General features: G+C 39.8%; 1 protein-coding gene across 3 annotated transcripts; it reads right to left on the bottom strand.

Annotated features, from left to right (window-relative positions):
- Positions 1 to 1,198: 1,198 nt before the first annotated feature.
- Positions 1,199 to 21,965, bottom strand: Olr1 (oxidized low density lipoprotein receptor 1). 3 transcript variants are annotated; one of them, XM_027429829.2, is made up of 7 exons: positions 21,821 to 21,965; positions 18,575 to 18,676; positions 16,439 to 16,675; positions 10,742 to 10,978; positions 4,870 to 5,009; positions 4,153 to 4,268; positions 1,199 to 3,894 (listed from the first exon to the last, which is right to left on the bottom strand). In XM_027429829.2, exons 1-7 carry the CDS (start codon positions 21,903 to 21,905, stop codon positions 3,750 to 3,752), a joined length of 1,062 nt encoding a protein of 353 aa, XP_027285630.1. In that variant the 5' UTR covers positions 21,906 to 21,965; the 3' UTR covers positions 1,199 to 3,749. The 3 variants fall into 3 exon arrangements, with proteins under 3 accessions (XP_027285630.1, XP_035304747.1, XP_035304746.1); XM_035448856.1 differs by lacking the exon at positions 10,742 to 10,978; XM_035448855.1 differs by lacking the exon at positions 18,575 to 18,676 and having other exon boundaries at positions 21,821 to 21,958.
- Between the last annotated feature and the right edge of the window lie 1,932 nt (positions 21,966 to 23,897).

The raw sequence follows: 23,897 nt of genomic DNA, 5'->3' as shown, positions 1-23,897 counted from the left end.
TGTCTATAATGTGCAAGGTATCTATACAGAAAATATGAAACATTATCCAGAGAGAGCAAAGAATGTGAAGAATATGTGGATAAATGTGCTTTGTTTGGAAATCAGAATTTTTTTCATTTATTTTTTTATTTTGAGGTAGGATCTCACTTTGTAGTCCTGGCTGGCCTTGAATTCATGGAGATGGAATGGCTGGTTTCTGCCTAATGAGTGCTGGGTTGAAAGGTGTACACCACCATACCTGGCTATGAATTAGCTTTTTTAGCTCTCTTAAAATTTATCTATAGATTCAATATGGCCAAAACCAAAATTCCAAAAAGGGTTTTATGGAGTTGATGAGCCAGTTCAAAACTGAATATGGAAATACAGTAGCACAAATCAACTGTAACAGCCTTTGGATAAGACTATGGTGCAAGCATCATCACTGCATGATTCCCATGTTTATTATAAAAATATAGTATTCAGTATAGTGTGAAGGTCATGGTAGGAAGATGCACAGACAAGCCAGGGGGATAGAGCATGTGGAAACAGTTGAGCACTGTTAAGGGGCAACAGCAACCTCACTAGGTTGTCGATACAACTGGATATCCACATGCAAAACGAGGAGCTTCAATGCATGACCCACAAAGAATCCAGAACAAGTCTTAGACCTCAAGGTAAAACCTGGAACCAAAAGCTTTCTGTACCAAGAGGCAAAAGAGAAAGTCTTATAGTGTTGAATTGGGCAGAGAGTTCTTAGGAATAAGGACTTAAATATAAAAATGGATTTTATCAAAATTAAAAAGGTCTGCTTTGTGAATATTCTCTTTAAAAATAAAAGGCAAGCTGTAAGCAAAACAACAAGCAAACAGACAAATAAACTGTGGTAGTTTGAACGTATTGACGCCCATAAGCTCATAGGGAGGGGTACTATCAGGAGTTGTGCCTATGTTGGAGTAGGTGTGGCCTTGTTGGAGGAAGTGTGTCACTGTGGAGGCGGGCTTTGAGGTCTCAGACATTCTCAAGCCATGCCCAGTGTCTCAGACCTTTTCCTGTGGCCTGCAAGTCAAGATGTAGCTCCTTCTCCACTCTTAGCTCCTTTTCCAGCACCATGTCTGCCTGTATGCCACCATGTTCTGTCATGACGATAATGGACTAAACCTCTGAAACCGTAAGTCACCCAATTAAATGTTTTCCCTTATAAAAGTTACCGTGGTCACAGAAATAGAAACCCTAACTAAGAAATTTTTGTTCCATATCAGTCTTTTTTTATTCTCAAATATGTAAATCCCTCAGATTTAAAACCTAAGAAAACAAAATCTTCGAAAGAAGTACCCAGTCATTTCACCATAGAAAATGTACGGATAGTAAATAGCAACATGAAAATAAACACAAGAGCATTTGCCATTTCAAAATTCAAATTAAAACTGCAACGATACACAGCTATATACCTATAAGGACAGCGAAAGGGTTGGAGAGATGGCTCAGGAGTTGAGTGCTGGCTGTCCTTCCAGAGGACCTGGGTTCAGTTCCCAGGACCTACAGGATGGCTTCACAATCATCTGTAACTCCAATTCCAGAAGACAGAGTGCCCTCTTCTGACCTCCTGTGGTGGCAGGCGTGCATGTGGTACATAAACATACATTCAAGGAAAGAACTATTACAGATAAAATAAACAGATCTAAAATAATTAAGATCTTCAAAAAGAAGGGTTGAAGCTATGATATTGACTATACTGAATTATGGTGCAGGTGAAAAGGAACTGGCTCATTCTACACTCCTGGTGAGAATGCCAAGTGCCTTAACTCTGGAAAAACTTTTAGCCGTTTCTCAGATTACTAACTATATGTCTATGTACAGCATGAACTGAATATCACACTTGGAGGTGCTTACCTGAGAAATCAGATCCTGGGTTTAGCCAAACACTTGCTCACAGACATTCAGAGTAGCTTTATTTGTAGGTGAACCCAAACTGAAACAACCCAAACGGCATCAAAAATACACAGATAAACAATTAGCAGTGTGTACCCACAGTGGAATGCTCAACACTTAAAAAGAACAAGGAACTGATAAAAAAAAAAACACTGAGATGGAAATATATGCACACCAAAATAATAGCACCAAGTGAAAGAAGCTGGGCCAAAAAATACATATTACATAATCCCATTCATATAAACTGTGAGTCACATGTGGCAGTGAATCCTTTAATCTTAGAACTTGGGAGTCAGAGGCAGGACCAACTCTGTCAATTAGAGAGGTCAGCCTGGTCTACATAGTAGTGAGTTCCAGACCAGCCACAGCTATATAGTGAGACCCTGTCTTAAAAAATTATAAACTCTATGAAATGTAAGCTGAAAGCAGTTCAGCGTTTGTTCTAGGGAGAAGGCATTGGGGAGGGGAGAAGTGACAGTATGTGCTCATCTTGGTTATGATGATGACAACAAGCACGGTGTACAGTACTTACAAATTCAATTTATTGTAAGTTCATTACACAGCAAAACTGCCAATGAAAATAATCCCTGTCTCATCTTCCTAAGGATGCATCTATTATATATAAACACACACACACACACACACACACACACACACACACGATTGTTGGCCTAGAACAATGGAAAGCTTCCTTTGAAGTGGAAGTGTCTGGAAGTTTGTGGGGGAAATGGAGGCTTTGAAAATAGGACTTACTTAGTTCATCTGTTCTAATAGAACACCATTTTAATACTCAGCTCATACTGCTCTGAAAACTTGTCCTGAAACTTAGTTTCTTTCATTTGGGTCATGTGTGTTTCTGAATCATAGCATAGCACGACAGGATCAAGGACAGGCTGTCTACAAGGGATGTGTAATTTAAGGGGGGGGGAATCTGGTTTTGCTTTGGGGCCACATATTATTTGGTTCTAACAAATATTGTTTTACAGGGTTAAAGTCACAATACTGTTGTTTGGTAAAGAAAAGAGGAAGAGATAAGTTACGTAAGAACTGATCACGGGGGCTGGAAAGGCAGCTCGTGGTTAAGAGCACTGGCTGTTTTTCCAGAGGACATGAGTTCAATACCTAGCATCTACATAGCAGCTCACAACCACCTGTACATTTCAGTTCCGGGGGATCTTATGCTGTTTTATGACCTCCGAATGGCATCAGACACTCATGTGGTACACAGACATACATGTAGGCAAACCCCTATCAACATAAAATAAATATAAAATTAAAAAATGTGAATGTGTAAATGATTTAGTCTGGAGATGGACCACAGTTACAGAGGTCAAGCTGTGGCTTCTAGCAGGAGCACAAGTTCCTTCTTGCAGTGTGGCTTTTGCTCTGTTCTGTTTCTTTGCATGCTGCTTCACAGGCACACTTCCCTTCTGAGCCCCCTGCCTGCATTCGAAAAGGTTCTCCACAATTCTGTCTTCCTTGCAGCTCCATAAGGCGCACTGAGGTATAGGAGACTGATTAGAAAGCATTTTCCAGGTCAGGCGGGAGTCATCATTTAAAACAAGAAAGAGATGCAGGATTTCAGGGTGGCTGGGGAGGCTTGGGAAGGGCAAGGCTAACCCATATGGATAAACAGTTGAACTCACAACATTTACTACAAAGAAGGAAAACACCTGGATCCTTGATCTCTGCTTCTGGTCCTTGCCTCCGCTGATGTGAACCGATGCTAGTAGTTAGCTGACAGCTGTCAGGAAAATCATGTTTTACATTCATGTAAGCAAGAATAGCTTCAATTTCAAAACAGCCCATGGTCTTCTCCTGTTATCTCAGAATCTTTAAATTCACTCTGTTGGCAATAGCTGCGCCTGCTTCTCACAGATGCTGAATGCATTTAAAATGCAGTGGTCAGCAAAAATACCTCCCTCTTGAATGTACACACAGGTGCCTGATGGATGAGCCTGGGAAGGAATCCCCCTGATCTTCAATCTGCAGTTGTAGAGAAAAGAAAAAATGACATGTAGCATCTCTGTGTTAGAAATCAATCCTGTCTCAAAGCTTGAGCTCAGCAGTAATGTGAAAGGAAATGCCCTCAAAAGGCTGAAGCGGCAAAGAGCAAACCCTCTTGGGACTTTCACAAAGTCCTCACTCTCCACTGACACATGTGGAATGTGACAGTGACTTCAAAGCATGTCTGTCCAGGAATAGAACACTCACAATGGGCACTGAGAGGAGAAAAGGACTTACAAGTGAGGACGCAATGGAGAGCCATTCTCCCACAGCCATGGGTCGTTTTTTTTCTTCCTATGCAATCCCATCCAGAACGGCGAGGTGGAATGAGAAGTTGCTTGCAAGATGAAGTTCTGTGGAAAGATACCATTCTGACTTCAGATTCATCAAGCAGAATATAAAAAACATCTTCAGCATCACTTGGTGGTTTGATGACAATGTTTACAGAAGCCTTCTGAGACTCTACATATCCTATATGCCTGAGGCCAAGTATGCAATCAGATTGGAAATATTTTCCCCCTCAAGCAAGTGTTTCTCCCTGTGGTGACTTGAATGAAAATGGCCCCCATAGAGAGTGGAGGTGTTGGAGTAGGTGTGGCTCTGTTGGAAAAAAGTATGTCACAGGTGGTGGGCTTCGGGGTTTCAGAAGCTCAAGCCAGGCTCAGCATCACTCTCTTCCTGCTGCCTTCGAATTCAAATGTAGAACTCACAGCTCTTCCCTAGTACCATACCTATCTGCCTGTGTACCACCATGCTTCCTGTGTGCAGATAATGAACTAAACCTCTGAAATGTAAGCCAGCCCCAATTACATACTTGCCTTTAGAGGAGTTGCCATGGTCATGGTATTTATTAACAGCAACAAAACTCTAAGACATTCCCCTAGAAACCTAAGCATGATTCATTTTTTTTTTACTAACCCGAAATCTATCCCACTATCACCCCAAATGACTCACCAGATTATCTATGCTATTAATTTGTAGCAACTGTGCATCTAAAGCCCGGCAGTTTTCTTGGCTCTTTGCCCAATAGGACTGTGCAGAAGAGAACAGGTAACAGTTTTCTTTATGCCATAACCAGTCTTGTGGACAAGGACCTAGGAAGTGATCATAGAGAACAGATGAGCTCTGAGTAAACCCCTTTCTTCAGTTCTTCCACAGAATGATACCCAGATTCTACAAATAGCAGAATGGCCAGAATCTTTATTTCCTTATTCCCAAATCATTTTTTACATGTCATTTATACTTTATGTGTATGGTTATTTGCCTGCATGTGTGTGTGTGCTCTCAGAGGCCAGAAGAGGGCATCAGATCCCCTGAACCGGGAGTTACAAACAGTTATGAACTGATATATGGGTACAGAGAAACCAACATAGGTCCTCTGGAAGAGCAGCCAGTGCTCTTAACTATCAAGACAGCTTTCCAACCTTTATGTTCCTTTATACCTTTTTTCTGTTATTGAAAATAGATTCTTTTTCATACAATATATTTCGATTATGGTTTCCCCATCTCAAACTTTTCCCAGTTTCTTGCCCTGTCTAATGTTTATAAAGGAAGAAGAGGGTGTTTTGGGAAGAGGAAGAACTAAAGCATTATGATTTTAATAAACTGGGTTGACTCTCCATTTAGCATTCATTTCCCTTCTTAAGAGACATAAGTTGGTATGCAAGCTTGTAATTTGAGCTTTTAAAAGTTTTGTTTGAAATTATGAAAACAAGAGCTAAAGAAATGGATTAATTGGCCATTCTGTTATGACAAAGATAGACATGCACTTAAAATCTTTCTAATTCTGTTTTTTTGTCCTAATAACAGAATTAGTTCTGGCTACTTTGTCACCTTTTATCCCTATGTTGTCCAATACAGTTGCCAATGTGGTTTCAGAAATGAGGTGTGTTTGCAGTCACCCATGTTTGCATTTAAAGCACATGTGCGATTTTGAGAACTTCATGAGAACCATGCAGACTAGCCCATTGAGAACCTTTAAGGTTCATGGTAAATTATTTCAGATGTTTTGGTTAAGTAAACTATGTCACTACAATTAGTTCCCTCTGCTTCTTTTTCTTTCTTTAAACATGTTCTTGCTAGAAAATATACTGTCACATAGTAGCTCACACTCTTTTGAACAAGTTTGATTTCGATAGAATGTTGTACTGGTATAAAATAAGCATTCTCAATTTCAGGAAATAAGATGCTCTCAGCAGCAAATTTGCTGGGGAATCCATAAAACTCACTTATGGGAGAAGGCAGTAAGTAGGCTAAGGTGTCAGCATCTACATGCTGACAGCTCCCAAATCATTAGCATGGTCACCATCAACCTCATTGTGATAGTGACACACAAGAAACTACCTTTTCCCCTACAGTGTAACCAAAATGGGAAAAAGTCCTTAGGAAGAATAAAATTATGACTTCAATTTTCATTGTGGCACAAGCCCACCTGATAATTTTATACAAGCAAACTGTACAAGGAAGACAAATGTAGACCTAATACAGTGGTTCTGAATTGGAACCCCAGCACACAGAAGACTAAGGCAGGAGGAATTCTTTGAGGTCAATGTCAATCTGGTTTAAATAATGAGTCCCAGGACAACCTGGGCTACAGAGTGAGAATCTATCTAAAACAAAAGAAACAAGACAAAACTATAGAACAGCAAAAATATATGCATAAAGGATAGAGTGGAAAGTTTCTGGAAAAATGAAATCAGAAAGTAGAAAGGGCATGCATGAGTTTGAAGCAGGGTGTGAAGCTTCCTTCAGAATTTGTCTAGCTCCATCACAGTAAGTAAATGTAAATAAATTAGTTTTTTGTGGACTAAAGAAATGGTCTAGACAACTTGTCTATATGATAACAAAGTAAGAAAGGCATGCTTCTCTACGTATTAAATTTAACTACATCTCTGTCTCTATCTCTCTGTCTCTCTGTCTCTCTCTGTCTCTCTCTGTCTCTCTCTGTCTCTCTCTCTCTCTCTCTCTCTCTGTGTGTGTGTGTGTGTGTAATAGCATATAGCATCTCCCATTACATACAAAGTTTAATGATCGTAAATATTATTTCCCAAGTGCACAAACTGTTGGAAGTACTTCAAATATGTGAACTCATTTAAGCCTTGTGTAACTAGGAGATTGACCCCACTAATGTCTGCATTTGACAGATCAAGAAATCGGAAATCGGAACCTAATGTTGATTGTATATTTAATACCTGTGAGAGTGCACCTCGATAAACCTTGGTTGTCAGCTTGTTTAGATCTGGAATGAACTGAAAAACCAAGCTGCTGGCCATGCCTGTGAGAGATTTTCTTAAACAGATTATCTGAACTGGACCCTCCCCTAAATATGGGTGACCCCTTCCCCATATTTAGGACAGAGACAGGGGAAAGAAAGGAAATTTGGCTTTGTGCTTGTGTGCATTCACTCTGCAGGCAATGTTCATTGCTCACACAGCTACATTCCTTCCCTGGTATTATCTATCACCAGCTTCTTCTAACTTTGGATAGACTGCATATCAGTAGCCCTTCATTGATGCTCCAGACCTTCACAGCCAGACAGCCATGGCTGAGACATCCAGCCTCACAGACTAAACAACTGCCAAATTCTCCACCCACCCAGTCCGAGATAACCATTGTTCCATTCCCCAGACACATTATTCAAGCAAGTCTAAAAAATCCCCCTTTAATACATATTCACCCTGTTGGTTCTGTTCCTCTTAAGAACCTAATGCCACAGAAGTACACACCCTCTCAAACTTCTCTGAGGATGAACTAATTGAGGAAATATTCTGCTGTGGCCTTAGGGTTTGGAGGCTTACATGGAACCTGCCTTTTTTTTTTATCAATCTATTTGCATAACTAAAGACAAAAACAAGCACCAGTTCTGATGCTAAATGCATAGATACACCTTTCTGAAGACCGTGCATCTCCTTAGCTTCCAAGCAGATCAACCCAGTGATCTGTAGAGGACTATAGACCTGTTAGTAAGACAGAATCTGCCTCAGATTTGAGGAAACTAGCATCATTTTTTTTCTACTTGGGATTTCTGTAGAAAGAAAAATAAAATACCCAGAGACAGATATTGGGGTTCAAGCTTCAAGCTGAAGGTCAGAGAAACAAAGCAACTAAGTCTGTAGATCTTACCTCTATCCAGCTGAAATGGCAATCCTGTCTCCACAAATCCTCAGAGGCAAAAGCTGTCAGTTCCTGTCTCCTTCTGCCTTTTATGCCTCTCTCCATTCAATGTGTCTCCCCCTCCTAGTCCTGGGATTGAAGGCATGTAACCAAGGTGATGAGATCACCTTTGTATAAGTTGTTTCTTTTAGGACTGGGTCAATTTCATGTAGTCAGTGTGGCTTGAACTAACAAAGATCTGTCTGCCTCTTAATCCTGAGTCCTGGGATTAAAGGTGTCTATTACCACTGCCTGACCTCTATAGCTATAGCTAACTTTGCTTTCTAAATCCTCAGGCAAGTTTTAATAAATCATAAATAATATATCACCACAGATTTCATTATTACGATATTTTCATGAGGCTCTCCTTAATGCAACATGAGTATGATGGGAGATGTCATCCTGTAAATATGTTTATCTTATTGGTTGGTGAATAAAATGCTGTGCCCAATAGGGCAGCAAGATAGACAAGTCTAGGAGATGAAGAGGATTCTGGGAGGTGTAGGTAGAGAGTCAGTCACCATATAGGATGCCAAAGGAGTAACAAGTCCCTGGATCTTTATCCAGTAAGATAAGACCACGTGAAAATACTTCGACTAATAGAAATGGATTAGTAATTAAGACAGAGCTTGCCAATAAGAAGCCCTAGTCATTGGCCAACATATTATAATTAACTTAAGTTTCTGAGCGTTCATTTGGGGCTAATTCAGTTGTGGGGCCAGGCTGGCAGAAAGAATGCTTATAACATGGGTAAAGAAGACATTCATCTGGGATCTCTACTAATTGGCCATAATTAATATTTCAAGGAATGAAACAAAGGGCATAGTATATATGCCAGAAAGGGGCATGTGAGTTCTGTGTCTGATCCATTGTTCATGTTTGGCATACCTAAGAGAAGTTTATTCATGTCCTGACACAGATTGACTTCCACAAAATTTACAGCTAACAAATGTAAAACCATTTTACTGCTGTGTCTCTAAAATAGCTCACTTATTGGGGTTTCACTTCCTTAATATTTAAGCCTTCTTCCATTAAACATGGTTTGAATTGTTGCACCCCTTAGTTTGTTGGAAGGTCCTGCCCTAGGAAGATTAAATGTATTTTTGACACTAATCAGTTTCTCTGAAATTTTCTGATTATTTTTGCAAAGTTAAATTACCTCTTTCATACCAAAAGGATTTGTTTGTTTGTTTGTTTGTTTGTTTGTTTGATCTTTCCATGTAGCCCTGCCTAGAACTCATTATGTACACAAGGATAATCTTGAACTCAGAGATCTGCCTGCCTCTGTCTCCCCAGTGCTAGGATTAAAGACATACACCACCATTCTGGGCCTGAAAAGACGTATAAAATGAGTAACTACACCAAACCACTCCTTACCATTATTGGCAAACTCTGTCCTGCTCTCAATATCCTACAATACAATGAAGGGATGGTTATCCTTTTATTATTATATAATCTTTATTTGACAAAGATACACAAGTGAATTGTTAGCCACGCAAGCAAAAAAATTGGAGAAACATGCTTTTGAATGGCACTTAATTGCTACTCCTGAGAGGAGCACCCTCATTCTTACACTTCCCAAGAAGGGACATCTGACTCTGCACACCTAACTCTGTAATTATAAGCCATACCTTATGATGGGGGATTTCCTGTCTGTATGCTGTGAATATAAATTTCTCTTATTGGTTTAATAAAACTCTGATTGGCTAGTAGCCAGGCAGAAAGTATAGGAGGGGCTACCAGACAAGGGGAATTCTGGGGAGAGGACTCAGATCTGAGTCCTCTGAGAGATGCCATGTAGCTTCTGGGAAAATAGGACTCAGGAATTCTCCAGTAAGATAAGGCCATGTAGAAATACATAGATTAGTAGTTATGGGTTAATAACTAAAAGAGGGCTACCCAGTAAGAAGCCTAAGCCACTGCCCAAATGGTTTATAATTGATATAAGTCTCAGTGTGTTTATTTGGGACTGAAGGGCAGCAGGACCAGGCTGGAAAGAAACTCCATCTACAACGTTACTTGATTACAGTGCAAAAAATCCTCAGTAATGCACAATGCTTCTGGACTAGCACAGAAGTTGACAGTATAATGTGTTCTTTGTCTGCTTGCTCCCTACATTCTGAGTCCCTTTAGACAGATGAAATCATCTCAATTCCTATATAAATCCACTTTCCAGACCTCTAATTTTTGCTCAACCTAAAGTGCCTAGCTAAACCTTCCAAGTCAACTGACTACCACTGGTTGTACTTAGACAAATGTAGTGCCCATCTAAGAAACGATGTCCCAGGATGAAGCTAACATGGGAGCTGGCATACAGAATTGCAATGACAGGAAGATTCTCAAGGACAGGGAAGCCAGAAATAAGATTCGTTTGGATGGAAATAATAACACATCTGTGGCAGTGGCAATGATGGGACAGGATGGCACTTCCACACAAACCTCAAAGCTACAATTGAAAAGAAGGAAGAAAATGTTAAGCCTTGAGAAGTAGAGCTCCATCAAATTAGATGTATACAAAGTTTAACACAGGCTAGAGTATAAATGACACTGAGAGAGCTTGTATAGAGAGCACCGTGAAGGCATGGTCTCTATGTGGTGTGGTAGTTTTATAAAACCTAACTAAGACTGAGCAGAACACCAAACGCCACCCCTCTTCACTGCCCCTCCTCTGTACCTGAAAAGTTTGCAACTTTCTGCAGGGCTTTTTGGAGGTTCAGGTTCTGCTGCAGAAGTTCCTCCTGATCTTTGGTTTTCTCCTTCAGCTCCCAGGTGAGGGTGTCTATTGTTTCCTTGAGTTTCTGCTGTGAAGCATTTGCTGCCTGCTGCTGGGCTAAGATCTGTCTCTCCAGGATACGTTCCTGGTGAGTAAGGTTTGCTTGGTATTTCCTTAGAAGGTCAGATACCTGGAGTACTAAAGCATAAAGAATTAGGACTCAGCCTCTCTTCTCTAGTATAAATGCTGCCACTGGATGGATGCCCAGGACATTAAAACACAGAATCAAATAATCTGTCTTAACAACAAGAGTGGTGACAGAAATGGTTTATCCATTTGAACAACATTGGAGGAATAAATGTCCTTGAAAGACTGCTGCAGTGTAGGGCTCAAAGGAAAATAGAGTTGGTGCTTACTAGACATTTTTATCTGAGGAGGTTAGGGGAAAAGACACTCACACACTCTCTTGATTTTTTTCAGACCTTTCTTTATTCTTCTTTTGTATTCTCTGTTCTTTTTTATCCTGGTGATTTCCTTCTCTTATTCTTGATATCTTCCTTCTAATTCATTTTATCCCTATCATTCTTGATGTTTTTCTTCTAGTCTATTTTAACTCTGACTTTATTCATTTTACAATAACTTGTATACTCCAGCAAAATCTTTCAGGCAATATAAAAATTACAATGTGGTTACATTCTGTTTTTAAAGTGAATGTACACAATCAAAAGACAGCAGCAAAATCCATATCCCTTACATGATTAAATATTTTACATATTATAGGTGTAAAAGAATTTATCCAAGAACCCACATACATACCTAAGCAACTTTTTATAGATAAACCATGTAGGCAAGCAAGATATTCTTCTCAGTCATGTCTTTACTGGCAGGCTGCAGTTTTGCAGTTACAAACGAAGGGCCAATTACTTTATTACTTTTCCTGAAAGGCAATCTTATAAGGAATCTTCAGGGAATCACAAACCTCAACTTTCATATATGAAAAAGAATCATTCAACTCTACTTTAAATCTCTTGGGTGTATACCCACTCATCAATAGTTTCTTATAGCAGGAGATTGAAGACAGGAATGGTACAAGGAATTAATAACCACCCTTGATTACTAACCAATCCTAGCAAGGAAAGTATGTCAGCTAGCAACAATTGGGCTGCTTTATATTTTTTTACCCTAACCTAATGAATCTATAGCTCAGCCATGTGTCCTTGGGAACTTTAATTATTTTCTGGGATTTCTAATCTCAAAGCTACTATCAAAACATCTGATCTGATCTAACCTGAAGTTATTTTAAGGCTTTGTTTCAGCCAATGATGCACAGCAAAACCTGTGAATGCATCTTTCAGCATTAAGAGAATTAGAGCCAGCCTGGCTCCTGGAGACTCAAATGTTTTCCTTAATCATTAACCTGAACTGTGATCCATGCATCTCCTTATGTGAAACTCATAGGACCTAGCTGGTGACACTTCCTTCTGTTTTTTTTTTTTATTTATCAAAACTTGGTATAAACTAACATTATTATTGTCAATTAGACAGTACAGATTAGGAAAGAATCATCTTAATAACAACCCACAGGTAAAAATGCCCAGTAGAACAGTATGTTTTCATGAGATAAACACACTACATTACAGGCAGTGGGGAATCTCCAGATACCCACTCACACCATGCCAGAGGCCAGGGGAAGATGGCAGGAGAAAACATGTGAAGGCACAGCAAAAGAAAAAGACACTCTCTGGCCAATGATCTCAGGGCCTTGACTATCCAAGATTCACCCAACAAGTATTTTACTCTTGGTGGGCTATGTGTTACTTGGGACCTTAAGATGGCGGCTGGCAGAAAGTGCCCACGTGGCATTAGGGCTGGGGCAGCTTTGGCGTAAAGACTTATTGTTACAGAATGGTGTCAAGAGTGGGATGACCCCACACCCCGAGGTTCCCAGAGGAAGAGGGGAACCTGCCTCTGTGAGCTGCCAGTTGCTGCAGGCACTGCAAGCTGCCTTCCTGCAACTAGCCAAGTGGCAGCAGAACCTGGGCAGCTGGGGTAGCGTTACAAACTTCCATGTAAACTTCACAAAAGCTTAAGAAGGGATTTTAGCAGCAAAGGAACAGAGACAAGCATGACTTCTTGGTAGCAGCATTTTCTCCGGTGCTCTTTGTTTTGCTGGAGACGAGCAGGGACTCAAGAGCTTCCTTTAAAAGAGCTTTTCTGACTCAGCCTAAGTGGAAAAAACCACAGGGCTTCCTTTTAAGAGACCAGGCTAGCTCAGTCGGTGGAGCATGAGACTCTGAATCACAGGGTCGTGGGTCTGTGCCCCACGCAGCTGGCAGTGGCAATGACCACATCTCCAAGCCGGCAGCCTGCTCCTTGGTGGCAGCATAGACCAAGGAAGTAAGCACAGCTCTCAGAGTTGATGGTAAATGTACCCCCACCATCTTGAAAGACAGTGGCTAAGAAAGCTGCCACTTTAATTTTGGTGGTTTTGTTTAACACTTAAAAGACTGGTGGCCAGAAAAAGGTAAAGATTTACAGTAAAGACAGAAACAGATGAAGAAAAACCTCTAAAGGTTAACAGTGTATTTAAAAATATATGTAGGCTTGTGAGAGAAATAGAGGAAGAAAAAAATGGAGTAGCTGGGAGGTGGTGGCACATGCCTTTGACCCCAGCACTCCAAAAGCAGAGGCAGATGGATTTTCACAGAGAAACCCTGCCTCAGGAAAAAAGAAACAAAAGGAAGCAAAAGAAACAGAATAATTTTAAAAAGCCACATAAAGATGGAAAATATACAGAGAGTCTGGATACTATATGCTATATTGTTGTCTTTAAATTGTTTGATTGCAGAGGAAAGGGTTACTGCTGCTAAAATACATTTGATTATAAGTGCTGCTAAATTAATCCAACTTACACATTTTAACAATGCTTTGACTTCAAAATTTAAGTCTAAGGACAGGCTACTTGGGAATAAAGTTCTTGCTTGTGTTTTTACAGATATGAAAAGCTGTGGATTCCTTCCAGACTAATATGGTTTGATCAAGCAAGACCCCCTGAAGCAGTGACCCAACTGATGCTACATCCAAAACAGCTGAGATGCTGCAGTCATAGCCAGGATTTCTGGGTTTTCTCAGGATCCCCATGACATCGCCCCCAACCAGCAAATATTGCTTATAAATGTTTGTTTTCATTTAAATGGGGTTGATTATAAGTGGTAATGATCACAGTCAATCTCTTTTTAAAAGAAAAAAAGGCGAATAGAATATAGGAATGAATATTTTGCATTGGTATGGATTTCATTTATTGATACAACTTTAAGGTCAATTTTGTAATATGCATAATTAAATACAGATTATATAATCACTTATAGTAGTCAAAAATTATAATTAGGTTATCTAGGTTTTCTACATATACAGAGATTTATTTGAGATGGATAGGTAGTCTTTAAATCTTTCAAAGATCTACAGAATACATGGCATTTAAGTAGTTTAGGGTTTTTTTGACAGTGAGACACAACTGCTCCTGAAAACACCAATTACATCAGAAAGGAGGATGGGCATAGAAGAAACTCAACATGGAGTTTGCCTTCAACATGGCAAGATTAGCCTTTTGGGCAAGAAACTGCTCTTGCCTGGACTGTTTGTTGCTATATAAACTGGATATGCAGGACCCACAAGAAAGTGACTGCTGAACTTACAAAACAAGACAGTACTGAAGAGTTCCTGCTGAAATGGAGAAGCTGTGGCCTATGGGCTGAAAATGGATGCCCCAACGTTACAGAGGAACTTTGGGTGACTGTCCAGGCATCGAGATGACTCTGTCAGTTCTAGAGTTTATATGTTATCCTTCTGTCTTTGATGGAGTTGAAGACAGATAGTTATGGTTATAGTTTTCTTCAGTTATTATAAAAGATAAGTTACACTTCTTTTTATTTAGAGAGAAAAGAGGAGATGATGGGGGAAGTGCTTCTGTGTATGTGTTTGTCTTTTTTGGATGATAAATAAAGTACTGTTTGGCCAATGATGCAGCAAGGTAGGAGTCAAGGAGGATTCTGAGAAATTTAGTAAAGAAGTGGTGATCCAGGCAGGAAGTGACATAGCAGGGAGACTCATATATAAGCAAGGGCAAGAAGGAAGTCATCCCCTTTTTGCTCTTCCTCCTGCTCTCTGCTCAGAGTCACCATGTTAGCCTGGAAAGACAGGACACTTGTCGCTGGCGTCCAATAAGTCTTATAAAATATATAGATTTGTGATAATTAAGACTGAGCTAGCATATGAGAAATCCTAGTCTTTGGCCAAGCAGCATTTGAAATTAATATAAATCTCTGTGTGTTATTTGGGGCCATAATGTGGCAGCAGGCGGAACTTGGGCAGCCTGGCAGAAAGCCACCACATGGTTGTAGGGCTCGGGTGGCTGCAGTGAAAAGACTTATTGTTACAGTGGGAAGACACCCTGAAGTCAATGGCAACCTGCTCTTCTTCTGACATGACCACCAGCATGACACTAGCGAAAGGTTAGTCTGTCTAAAACTTTCTGATTATTTTTGCAAAGTTAAATTACCCCTCTGATACTGAAAGGATTTATTTGTTTTTGTTTGTTTGTTAGCTTGATCTTTCCATGTATCCCTGCCTGGAACTCATTATGTACACAAGGCTAATCTTGAACTCAGAGATCTGCTTGCCTCTGTCTCCCCAATGCTAGGATTAAAGGCGCGCCCCACCATGTTGGGCCTGAAAAGACTTGTAATCTAAGTAATTTTACACCAAACCACTCATTATCATTATTGATAAACTCTATCCTGCCCCCAGTCTTACTATACAATGAAAGGATAGCTATCTATGTTTTATTACATAATCTTTACTTAACAAAACTGCACAATTGAATTGTTAGCTACATAAACAAAAAAGTTGGAGAAATGTGAATTTGAATGTCACTTAATTGCTAATCTTGAGAAGATCGCCCTTATTCTTACACTTCCCAAGAAGGGACATCTGACTCTGTCACACCTAACTCTGTAATTAGAAGCCATACCTTACTTGATTATACAGTGCAGAAAAACTTAACAATGCATGAAGCATCTGGACTTGCACAGAATGACAGTATAATCTGCGGTTTGCCTGCCTGCTCCCTACATTCTGAAACTCTTTAGACAGATGAAATCACCTCAATTCCTATATAAACTCACTTTCCAGACCTCTAATTTTTGCTCAACCTGAAGTACCTAGCTAAACCTTCCAAGTCAACTGACCTCTACTGACAGATGTAGTGCCCATCTAAGAAACCATGTCCCAGGATGAAGCTAACACAGGAGCTAGGGTAAAGAATTGAAATGACAGGAAGATTCTCAAGAGCAGGGGAGCTAGGAACTGAGATGCATTTGGATGGAAATAATAACACATCTGTGGCAGTGGCAATGATGGGACAGGATGGCACTTCCACACAAACTTCAAAGCTAGATTTGAAAAGAAAGAAAGAAGAAAATGTTAAGCCCATGGGAAGCAGAGCGCCATCAAATTAGATGTATAAGGACTAGAGTAGAAATGACACTGAGAGAGCTTGTATAGAGAGCACTGTGAAGGCATGGTCTCTATGTGGTGTGGTAGTTTTATAAAACCTAATTAAGACTGAGCAGAACACCAAACGCCGCCCCTCCTCTGTACCTGAAAAGTTGGCAGCTCTCTGCAGGGCTTTTTGGAGGTTCAGGTTCTGCTGCAGAAGTCCCTCCTGCTCTTTGGTTTTCTCCTTCAGCTCCCAGGTGAGGGTGTCTATTGTTTCCTTGAGTTTCTGCTGTGAAGCATTTGCTGTCTGCTGCTGGGCTAAGATCTGTCCCTCTATCGTATGTTCCTGGCGAGTAAGGTTTGCTTGGTATTGCTTTAGGAGGTCGGATACCTGGAGTACTGAAGCGTAGAGAGTTAAGACTCAGCCTCTCCTCTCTAGTATAAATGCTGCCACTGGATGCCCAGGACATTAAAACACAGAATCAAATAATCTATCCTGACAACAGATGAGTGTTGATAGAAATAGTTTATCTATTTGAGTTGCATTGGAGAAATAAATGTTCAAAAGGCTACTGGGAATTTGCCCCAAATTATTCAGAATTTATGGATGCAGAAGTTATTCAATTGTATTTTTGTAATGGCAATTCTACTGTAATTTTTATTAGTAATCATATAGAGATTTCTGAATAAAAATTCACAGCTTTATTTTTGCTGAGGTTTATATGTGAAATGAAAGTAATAGTAGGGTAATAATACAGCTTAGTGGTAAATGTGTGAGAGGTGGGGTATTGCTCAATGGCAGAGGGCTTGGTCAGCATTCCAAAGCCCCTGGGTTTTATGTGTATCTTGGAAAAAAAGTAAACACAAAGGTTGAGGATGAACTCCAGAGATCCCATCCCTAGTTGAGGAGCTATAGACATGGCGGCATGAAAGGTGAGTCAGTTTGTTTTCTCCATGGTGTGGCACCTGTGAGGTTACCTTTGCTCCAGCAGATGGCCCTATACCCATACACAGATAGGCAACATTAAGTGGTTTAAAAATTCAAAGCAGAACACACGAAATTCAGAGGAAAGGGGGTGCTGGGAGGAAAGTGGAAATAGGTTTGCTCAAAATGCATTATATACATGAGTATGAAATTCTTGAATATTAATAAAGTAAAACAAATATTTTAAAGTAATGACAACGTAAGAACTAGTATAGTAGAACAAATATAATATTGGCAAGCTATAGTTGTTACCTCTCCTCTAGACTGTGATTCATAGGAGGAATTGTCATTAGCAATTTATTCTGCTTAATTCCTCTTTAGCTCCTCCCACTCTGTCTACACCACAGATTTCTCAATTTTATTTAGGAACTCTTGACATTTGCCTTCATTTTTAAGGCAACCAACCACCCATGAAATATTTGTAAATTTCTGTATGGTGTCATTGAGGGTGAACACTTTGGGATGATGGAGACAAAACAAATGTGCAATTGAGCAGAAAAGAACTCTGTCCTAGGAACTCAGCTTGGTTCTAATACAACTCACTGCTGACCCTTTGCTTCAAGGTCTACTCTGAGCCTGCTAGATGGTGATGGGCTTCTTACTTCCAACTACTGCCATTGAGTGGTATTCCCTGCCCCATCATTTGGAAAGGCCTCAAGTACCCACAGGCAATATAAAACAAACAAAACCAACCAAAACTCCATTATACCAACTTAGACATGTAGGAAGCAAGTGGTGCTACTGGGGCTTTATGACTTGGATCCTGGCTGGCAGAATAACTCAGCCCCAAAACCTACTTGTGCAGGCAGATGCAGGGAAAATATTACCTTTCCTTTTGGCCACTCTGGTCTATTTTGTCATGTGTTCTTTTCCCCTTTCAGTATCTCCACTTTCCTACGTGTTATAAACTCAAAAGTACATTTTGCTTTTGGTGTTTTCCTTATTCTAATAGGGAAATTATGATTGTTAGCATTTAGATTCATAAAAACAAAACTAAGTGGGGTTTCTTTTCCTGTTGGTCTGCTCTGATGAGCCTATGTCTTAGAAACTTCAAGTTACTATCAAATTATTCTGGGATGTACACAGGCTCCTCCATAAAATTATGAAGCAAAACAAAAACATTCTACTATGAATAATCTCCATCCTATACCCCTCTCCAGTGGAGGGATGAACACAAAATATCCATTAAATGCCTGGTTTCTTCTCAAAGCATTTAGCCCAAATTGAATCTAAATCAAGACTGATCTATAGTTGCTATGAGTTGTGTTCATAACCCTCATTGCCCACCTCTATTTCCCTATTTCAATACTTACATTGCATCCACTGTATAATAACGATCACTAATAACCCCACACAAAGGATGACCAGAGTCATAGCAACAGGGCACCACCATTGGGAGGAAAGAAAACGCAAACCTGCAGGGAAGGAGAATCAGAAAATTGGAAAAGACAAAGGCAGGTCATCAAGCCTGGCTCTGGATCCTGCCTGTGCTCTGTGCTCTGCACCCCAGCTCTCTCTCCAAACCCACTGGCTCTGCATGTGTGCTGGTGGAACAATGGGTGGTTATGGAACTAAAGTCAATTACTCATGGACTCACATAGGAAAAAATAACAGCCAGGATTCAGTGAAGTATCAGAGACTAAATATTTGATTCTAAAGCTTTTACTTCATCTATTCTATGCACAATGCCCTTCGAGGAACCCTCAAGGCAACCTAACTTCAACTACAGTGCAGAAAGTCTGACATTTATATGCACATATATACAGGTATTCATAAGTTACATTATGCAAACAACTGTCAGATGCCAAGCAAAATATTTTACCAGGCCACCTGAGATTTCCTCAAGAACTTCTATGCCTAATATCATGCCATTCATTTTTTTTATTTCACTAAAATTACCTCTTCCAGCTGCAGTTATTAACCAAAGAAAACTAGGAATGAAGCCTTGATATGCACTTGGCTCATAGTAATAGCTTTCCTTGTGCTTATGATAAATGTGGTAATTTCCCTACAGTAAATAGAAAAACAAAGCCTAAAGCTCACAGTATGGCAGGGGATCATTTGATGTTTCCTCCCTGAAGTATAGTGAGTCAGCTAAAAACTTTTACTCCAATTGGGATTGCAATAATTATGGTGGCAAATGTCTGAAGCAACCTTCAGGTATCTAGGCCTATTATTCCCAGAGAAAAAAGTTGCCTTATTTTTTGCAAACAAGTCTGTAGCGATTGGAATAGATATAGTTAGGATACGATATACGTAGATTATTATATCTTCTTGTAATTCACCTTTACATTATAGATAGCTTACACTGTTAAGTGTAATCCTCTTTAGACTAAAAGGGGAATTGTAGGGAGAAATCTTGATTAGAGGTACCACTGACCACACCACACTTGGGCATGGTCAGCAGTACCTCTAATCAGGACTTCTCCCTACACAAGTCACACAGCTCTCAGACATGAGAATGTGAAGTTATGCGTCCCAGGATTGAATAACCACAGGCATTACAGATTCCAAGAGGAAAACATCACACACATTGTATTTGGTTTACTTCCCTTATAAGATAAACAGAACATTGATATCATTCTCCTCTCCATGTAAAGAAGAAATCTAAAGCTTCAGTCACTAGCTTGAGAGCACACATGTAATAAACTTAAAAGGTAGGACTTCAGGTTTTATTCTGATCTTGCTTGAGACAATGTTTGCTTTGTAGTTCACAGTCTTGGAACTCACTAAGTTGCCCAAGATGGTCTCAGACTGGTGAGTCCTCTTGCCTCAGACTCCCTAGTGCTGGGATATCGGGGCATGCAGTACCACATCTGGCTCTAAACATAGGCCTTTAATCTAATACTCAAAAGCCCCAATGCTTGAAGTATGAATTACCAAGCTTTCAGTATGAATGTGGTAAGGGTCCATATCAATCAACTGTCAAATATATTAACAGAATTCTCATGTGTTAATAATCTCTGTGAGACTCTATAGATAATGTTTTAAAAAGATAGAAATTGTCGCCAGAGGAAACACAACCCATTCTCTAGCTGAATGAGATTTCTCTCTCTTCACTTGAGGTGAGCTGGCAGGCAATGGAAGACAGTAATATCTTTTACTAATGGTTACCTAATCCTGGCCCCGGGCATCATGTATCTGTGAGTAAGAATACCTTTGTCTTTCACACTCTAGGATTCATCCCTCATTGATGCCCACAACTCGAAAGAAAACACCAATCCCATGAGTCACCCATGTGAAAGGAAGACACATGTTCCTATGAGCTGCAAGATATCTTCATCCCATCTCGGTGGTAGGAATTCTTGGTGGTCTAATTCTCACCTGATTTATGGCTTTTAGCCAGAAAACAACTGATAGCCAGCCAATAAACAAACAAACAAAATACTTCTTCACTGAATTCAGTGCCTCATATATACACTTCATAGGAGGTCACAAATATAACAGGGGATCTTAAAGAATTAGCATATTTATGGTAAAAATCAGGCAAGCAATAGTTATCGAACAAATAATGAGTGAATGGTTGGACAAATCAATGACTAGCATTAGCTCCTGAGTCTACTTTTAAGCACCAGCACTTCTTCCTATCAAGCTAGTTCAACTGCTACTGGGTGTACCACTAAACACCAGCACTGTCTTCACTCTGAGCTAGTTCAGACACGCAGATATTAAATCACACCATAATCACCGTTGGAAAGTTTCCAGTCTTGTTTACAGACACAGTCTGTCTTTCTTCCTCTTCTTATGTTTTGTAAGCCCCCACCCCTATACACAGGGTTTCTCTGTGTAGCCCAGGCAGTCCTGGAACTCTGTAGATTAGGCTGGCCTGCTCCTGCCTTTGGAGTCCTGGGATTAAAGGCATGCACCACCACTACCCAGCCTCTTTTCTCTTAATTTTATAAAACAATAGACATCTGTAGTTGTCTACAGAATTGAGGTTATCAATTAAACCTAAGTGCTTCAATTTACTAAATTGGCTAAACATAAATTATAATTTTTCACAGCAATGATAGACAACAAAGTCTAATGTGTGTTCAGCCATACTGAATATACTCAATTTGCTTTAGATAATTCATAAAACACTTCGATGACACATATAAAATAATCACTGTGTTCTCTGAATGAATGCATTTCCTGCAGTTTTTCATGAACTAGATTCTGCATATATGAGAATCTGTGGTACGATTTGGGCTCTACTGTATATGGTTCCACGAAACTAAGTGATTTCATTAATTCTTCTGATTTTTTATTAGCTCTCTGTAGAAGGCAGATAATATCAGCACCACTCTTCAACCCTTTAGTTTAAAGATTCAGGGAAGTCACTAATTTAAAGAGACAGTATGGAGAACAGCCCACAGTGAAGAGTGTGAAGATGTAGTAGGCAAGTTATTATCTTGAATTCTACTTGTTTTTTCTTCTAAATAAGTGGTATTGGTCTCTTGTATTTCCTGGAGTTTGAATGTTATTGCTTTCTAAAGCCATTCTCTAGTACATTCAATTTCCATTTCTTAGCTAAGCCTGGCATTCTGTCCTTCTAAGCATCCACCCATCCCTGGTACCTTTAGCCTTCTTGTGACATAACTTCTGATCAGGCTGCTCATTCACAGGCTTCATCTTGTCATCAAAAGTCATTTCCAAATTCATGCCAACAATGAGCAACTGAAGCAGCCAAGGACCTCAGCCAACTGCCAGTGGGTGAGCTTCTGGAGCCGTTTAAATAGTGAGTCTTATCTGGTGGAGGATGACTCAGCCATCGCAGGAGGAAGGGGAGACTTTGCTTCATATTGGAAAGTTGGCTAACGAGAATTCTTAGGTTGTGTCTGTTGTGGGTGGGGAGAATGGTAATTCCAGTCCTGTTTCATGACCTTTCACTAAGAAAAAGACAGCAGGGAAAAATGCGCCGTCTATGACAATTATAGGAAAGACACTGAAGACTTATCAGATAAGGGCTCAAAACTCAGAGGAACCACATACTTCAAGCTAGGTTTGTAGAAAGGAATGTGACTTCATTGTCCACATGAATCTGTTTGCTGATTCACTGAAGCATATTGTCACTATATGGTATCTTTTTATAAGTAGGACATTTTACTTTTTATTGTTTGAATTGACAATTAGACATGGAACATAAATCACATAGGACTGACATTTCTAGCCATGGTACCCTGGGTACAGGACTCATTAGGGGTATTCTTGCTTACAGTGACTTCAAACAACAGCATGAGTCCATTGAAACTAAATAGAGTAAGTTCTTGAATTTTACCCTGGGTCTGTCATCTTGGAGAAATACTTACATTGAATCTATATATTTTTCTGTGATTTGAGGATACTGTATATTTGGTAATGTTTCAATTGTCAGGTATAGTGTCATAAGCCTTTAATTCCAGCACTTGGGGGAGGGGGCAGGGGTGTACAGAGCCAGGTGGATCTCCATGTGTTCAAGGCCATCCTGGTCTGTAATACCGAGTTCCAGGCCAGCAAGGGTACTGTAGTAAGCTCTGTCCCCAAATTTTTTTTTAAATGATAATGTTCCAATAGGAACCTAAGAGATACTGTAAAAAATGACAAGCTTTGTAGTTGGAGCATAAAAACTAAGAAATAATAGTTAAAACTACTGTTAATTATTATATCCAGGATAGTTAAATGGACCAGAAAAGACTATGTTTTAGTCTGAGCAATGCATCCTGGGCTTTTTATACCTATACCTATTGTTAAAATCTTCATCTGGTTTTCCATCATGAAAAGATATATCTCGTTGAAATTATTTATATATTTTTAACCTCTGTGTGTGTGTGTGTGTGTGTGTGTGTGTGTGTGTGTGTGTGTGTGTGTGTGCACGGATGGTGTGTTTGCTTGTATGTATGCACAACACAGGTGCAAGTGGAGGTCAGAGAACAACGCAGGTGTTGATGGGCCCTGGTCTCTCACTGGTTAGGCAAAGGTCTTTTGTTTGCTGGTACCTGCTCTAGGCTAGTTGATCTGCAAGATTTCAGGATCCTCTTCTATCTCTGCCCTCCATCTTACAGTAAGAGTACTGAGATTATAGACAGGTGTGTCTGTGATGGGCTTTAGATGAGTTCTGGGGATGCTTACTTGAATCCAGCCCTTGTATATGCCTTTTCAAAAGGAACCCCATATCTACTGAACATGTTTTCTGGAGTTTGTGTTTATAAGACTCTACAGTAGATGACTTTTGTTTTAAACCACTTAGAGAAAAAGCCGAGTGGGGAAAGGGAGAGAAAAAAGAAGAATGGGTAAGGTATCTAGGAAGTTACATAGGAAACGCCACCAATACTGATACTGTATATAGGATTCCATATTCTTCCTCCATGCCAAGCTTTATGTGGATATCCAGAACAAGCTGAGAACGACTTTTCTGCCATTTAAAGTTTTCTTCTATTACAGGGTTCACAAAACTGCCCATAGAGCCAACACCACCTTATCAAAGCTATGCATTTAAAAAAAAACAAAAAAAAAAAAAAACAAAAACCAAAAAACAATGCCTCCCTTACCTACTCTCTACCCGTTTCCTAGCTGGGGAGTGAATGCCAGGAATTGAATGCATTCCTTAATTTCTGAAGTGGCCTTTTCACTTTCACATTCACTAAGATTCAGTAGAATCTCAGGAAATTTCTTATA

This window comes from Cricetulus griseus, chromosome 8 (genome assembly GCF_003668045.3).
Source record: "Cricetulus griseus strain 17A/GY chromosome 8, alternate assembly CriGri-PICRH-1.0, whole genome shotgun sequence".
NCBI classification, from domain to species: Eukaryota; Metazoa; Chordata; class Mammalia; order Rodentia; family Cricetidae; genus Cricetulus; species Cricetulus griseus.
The sequence above is the reverse complement of the archived record's forward strand: the minus strand, read 5'-3'. Positions and strand labels throughout refer to the sequence as shown.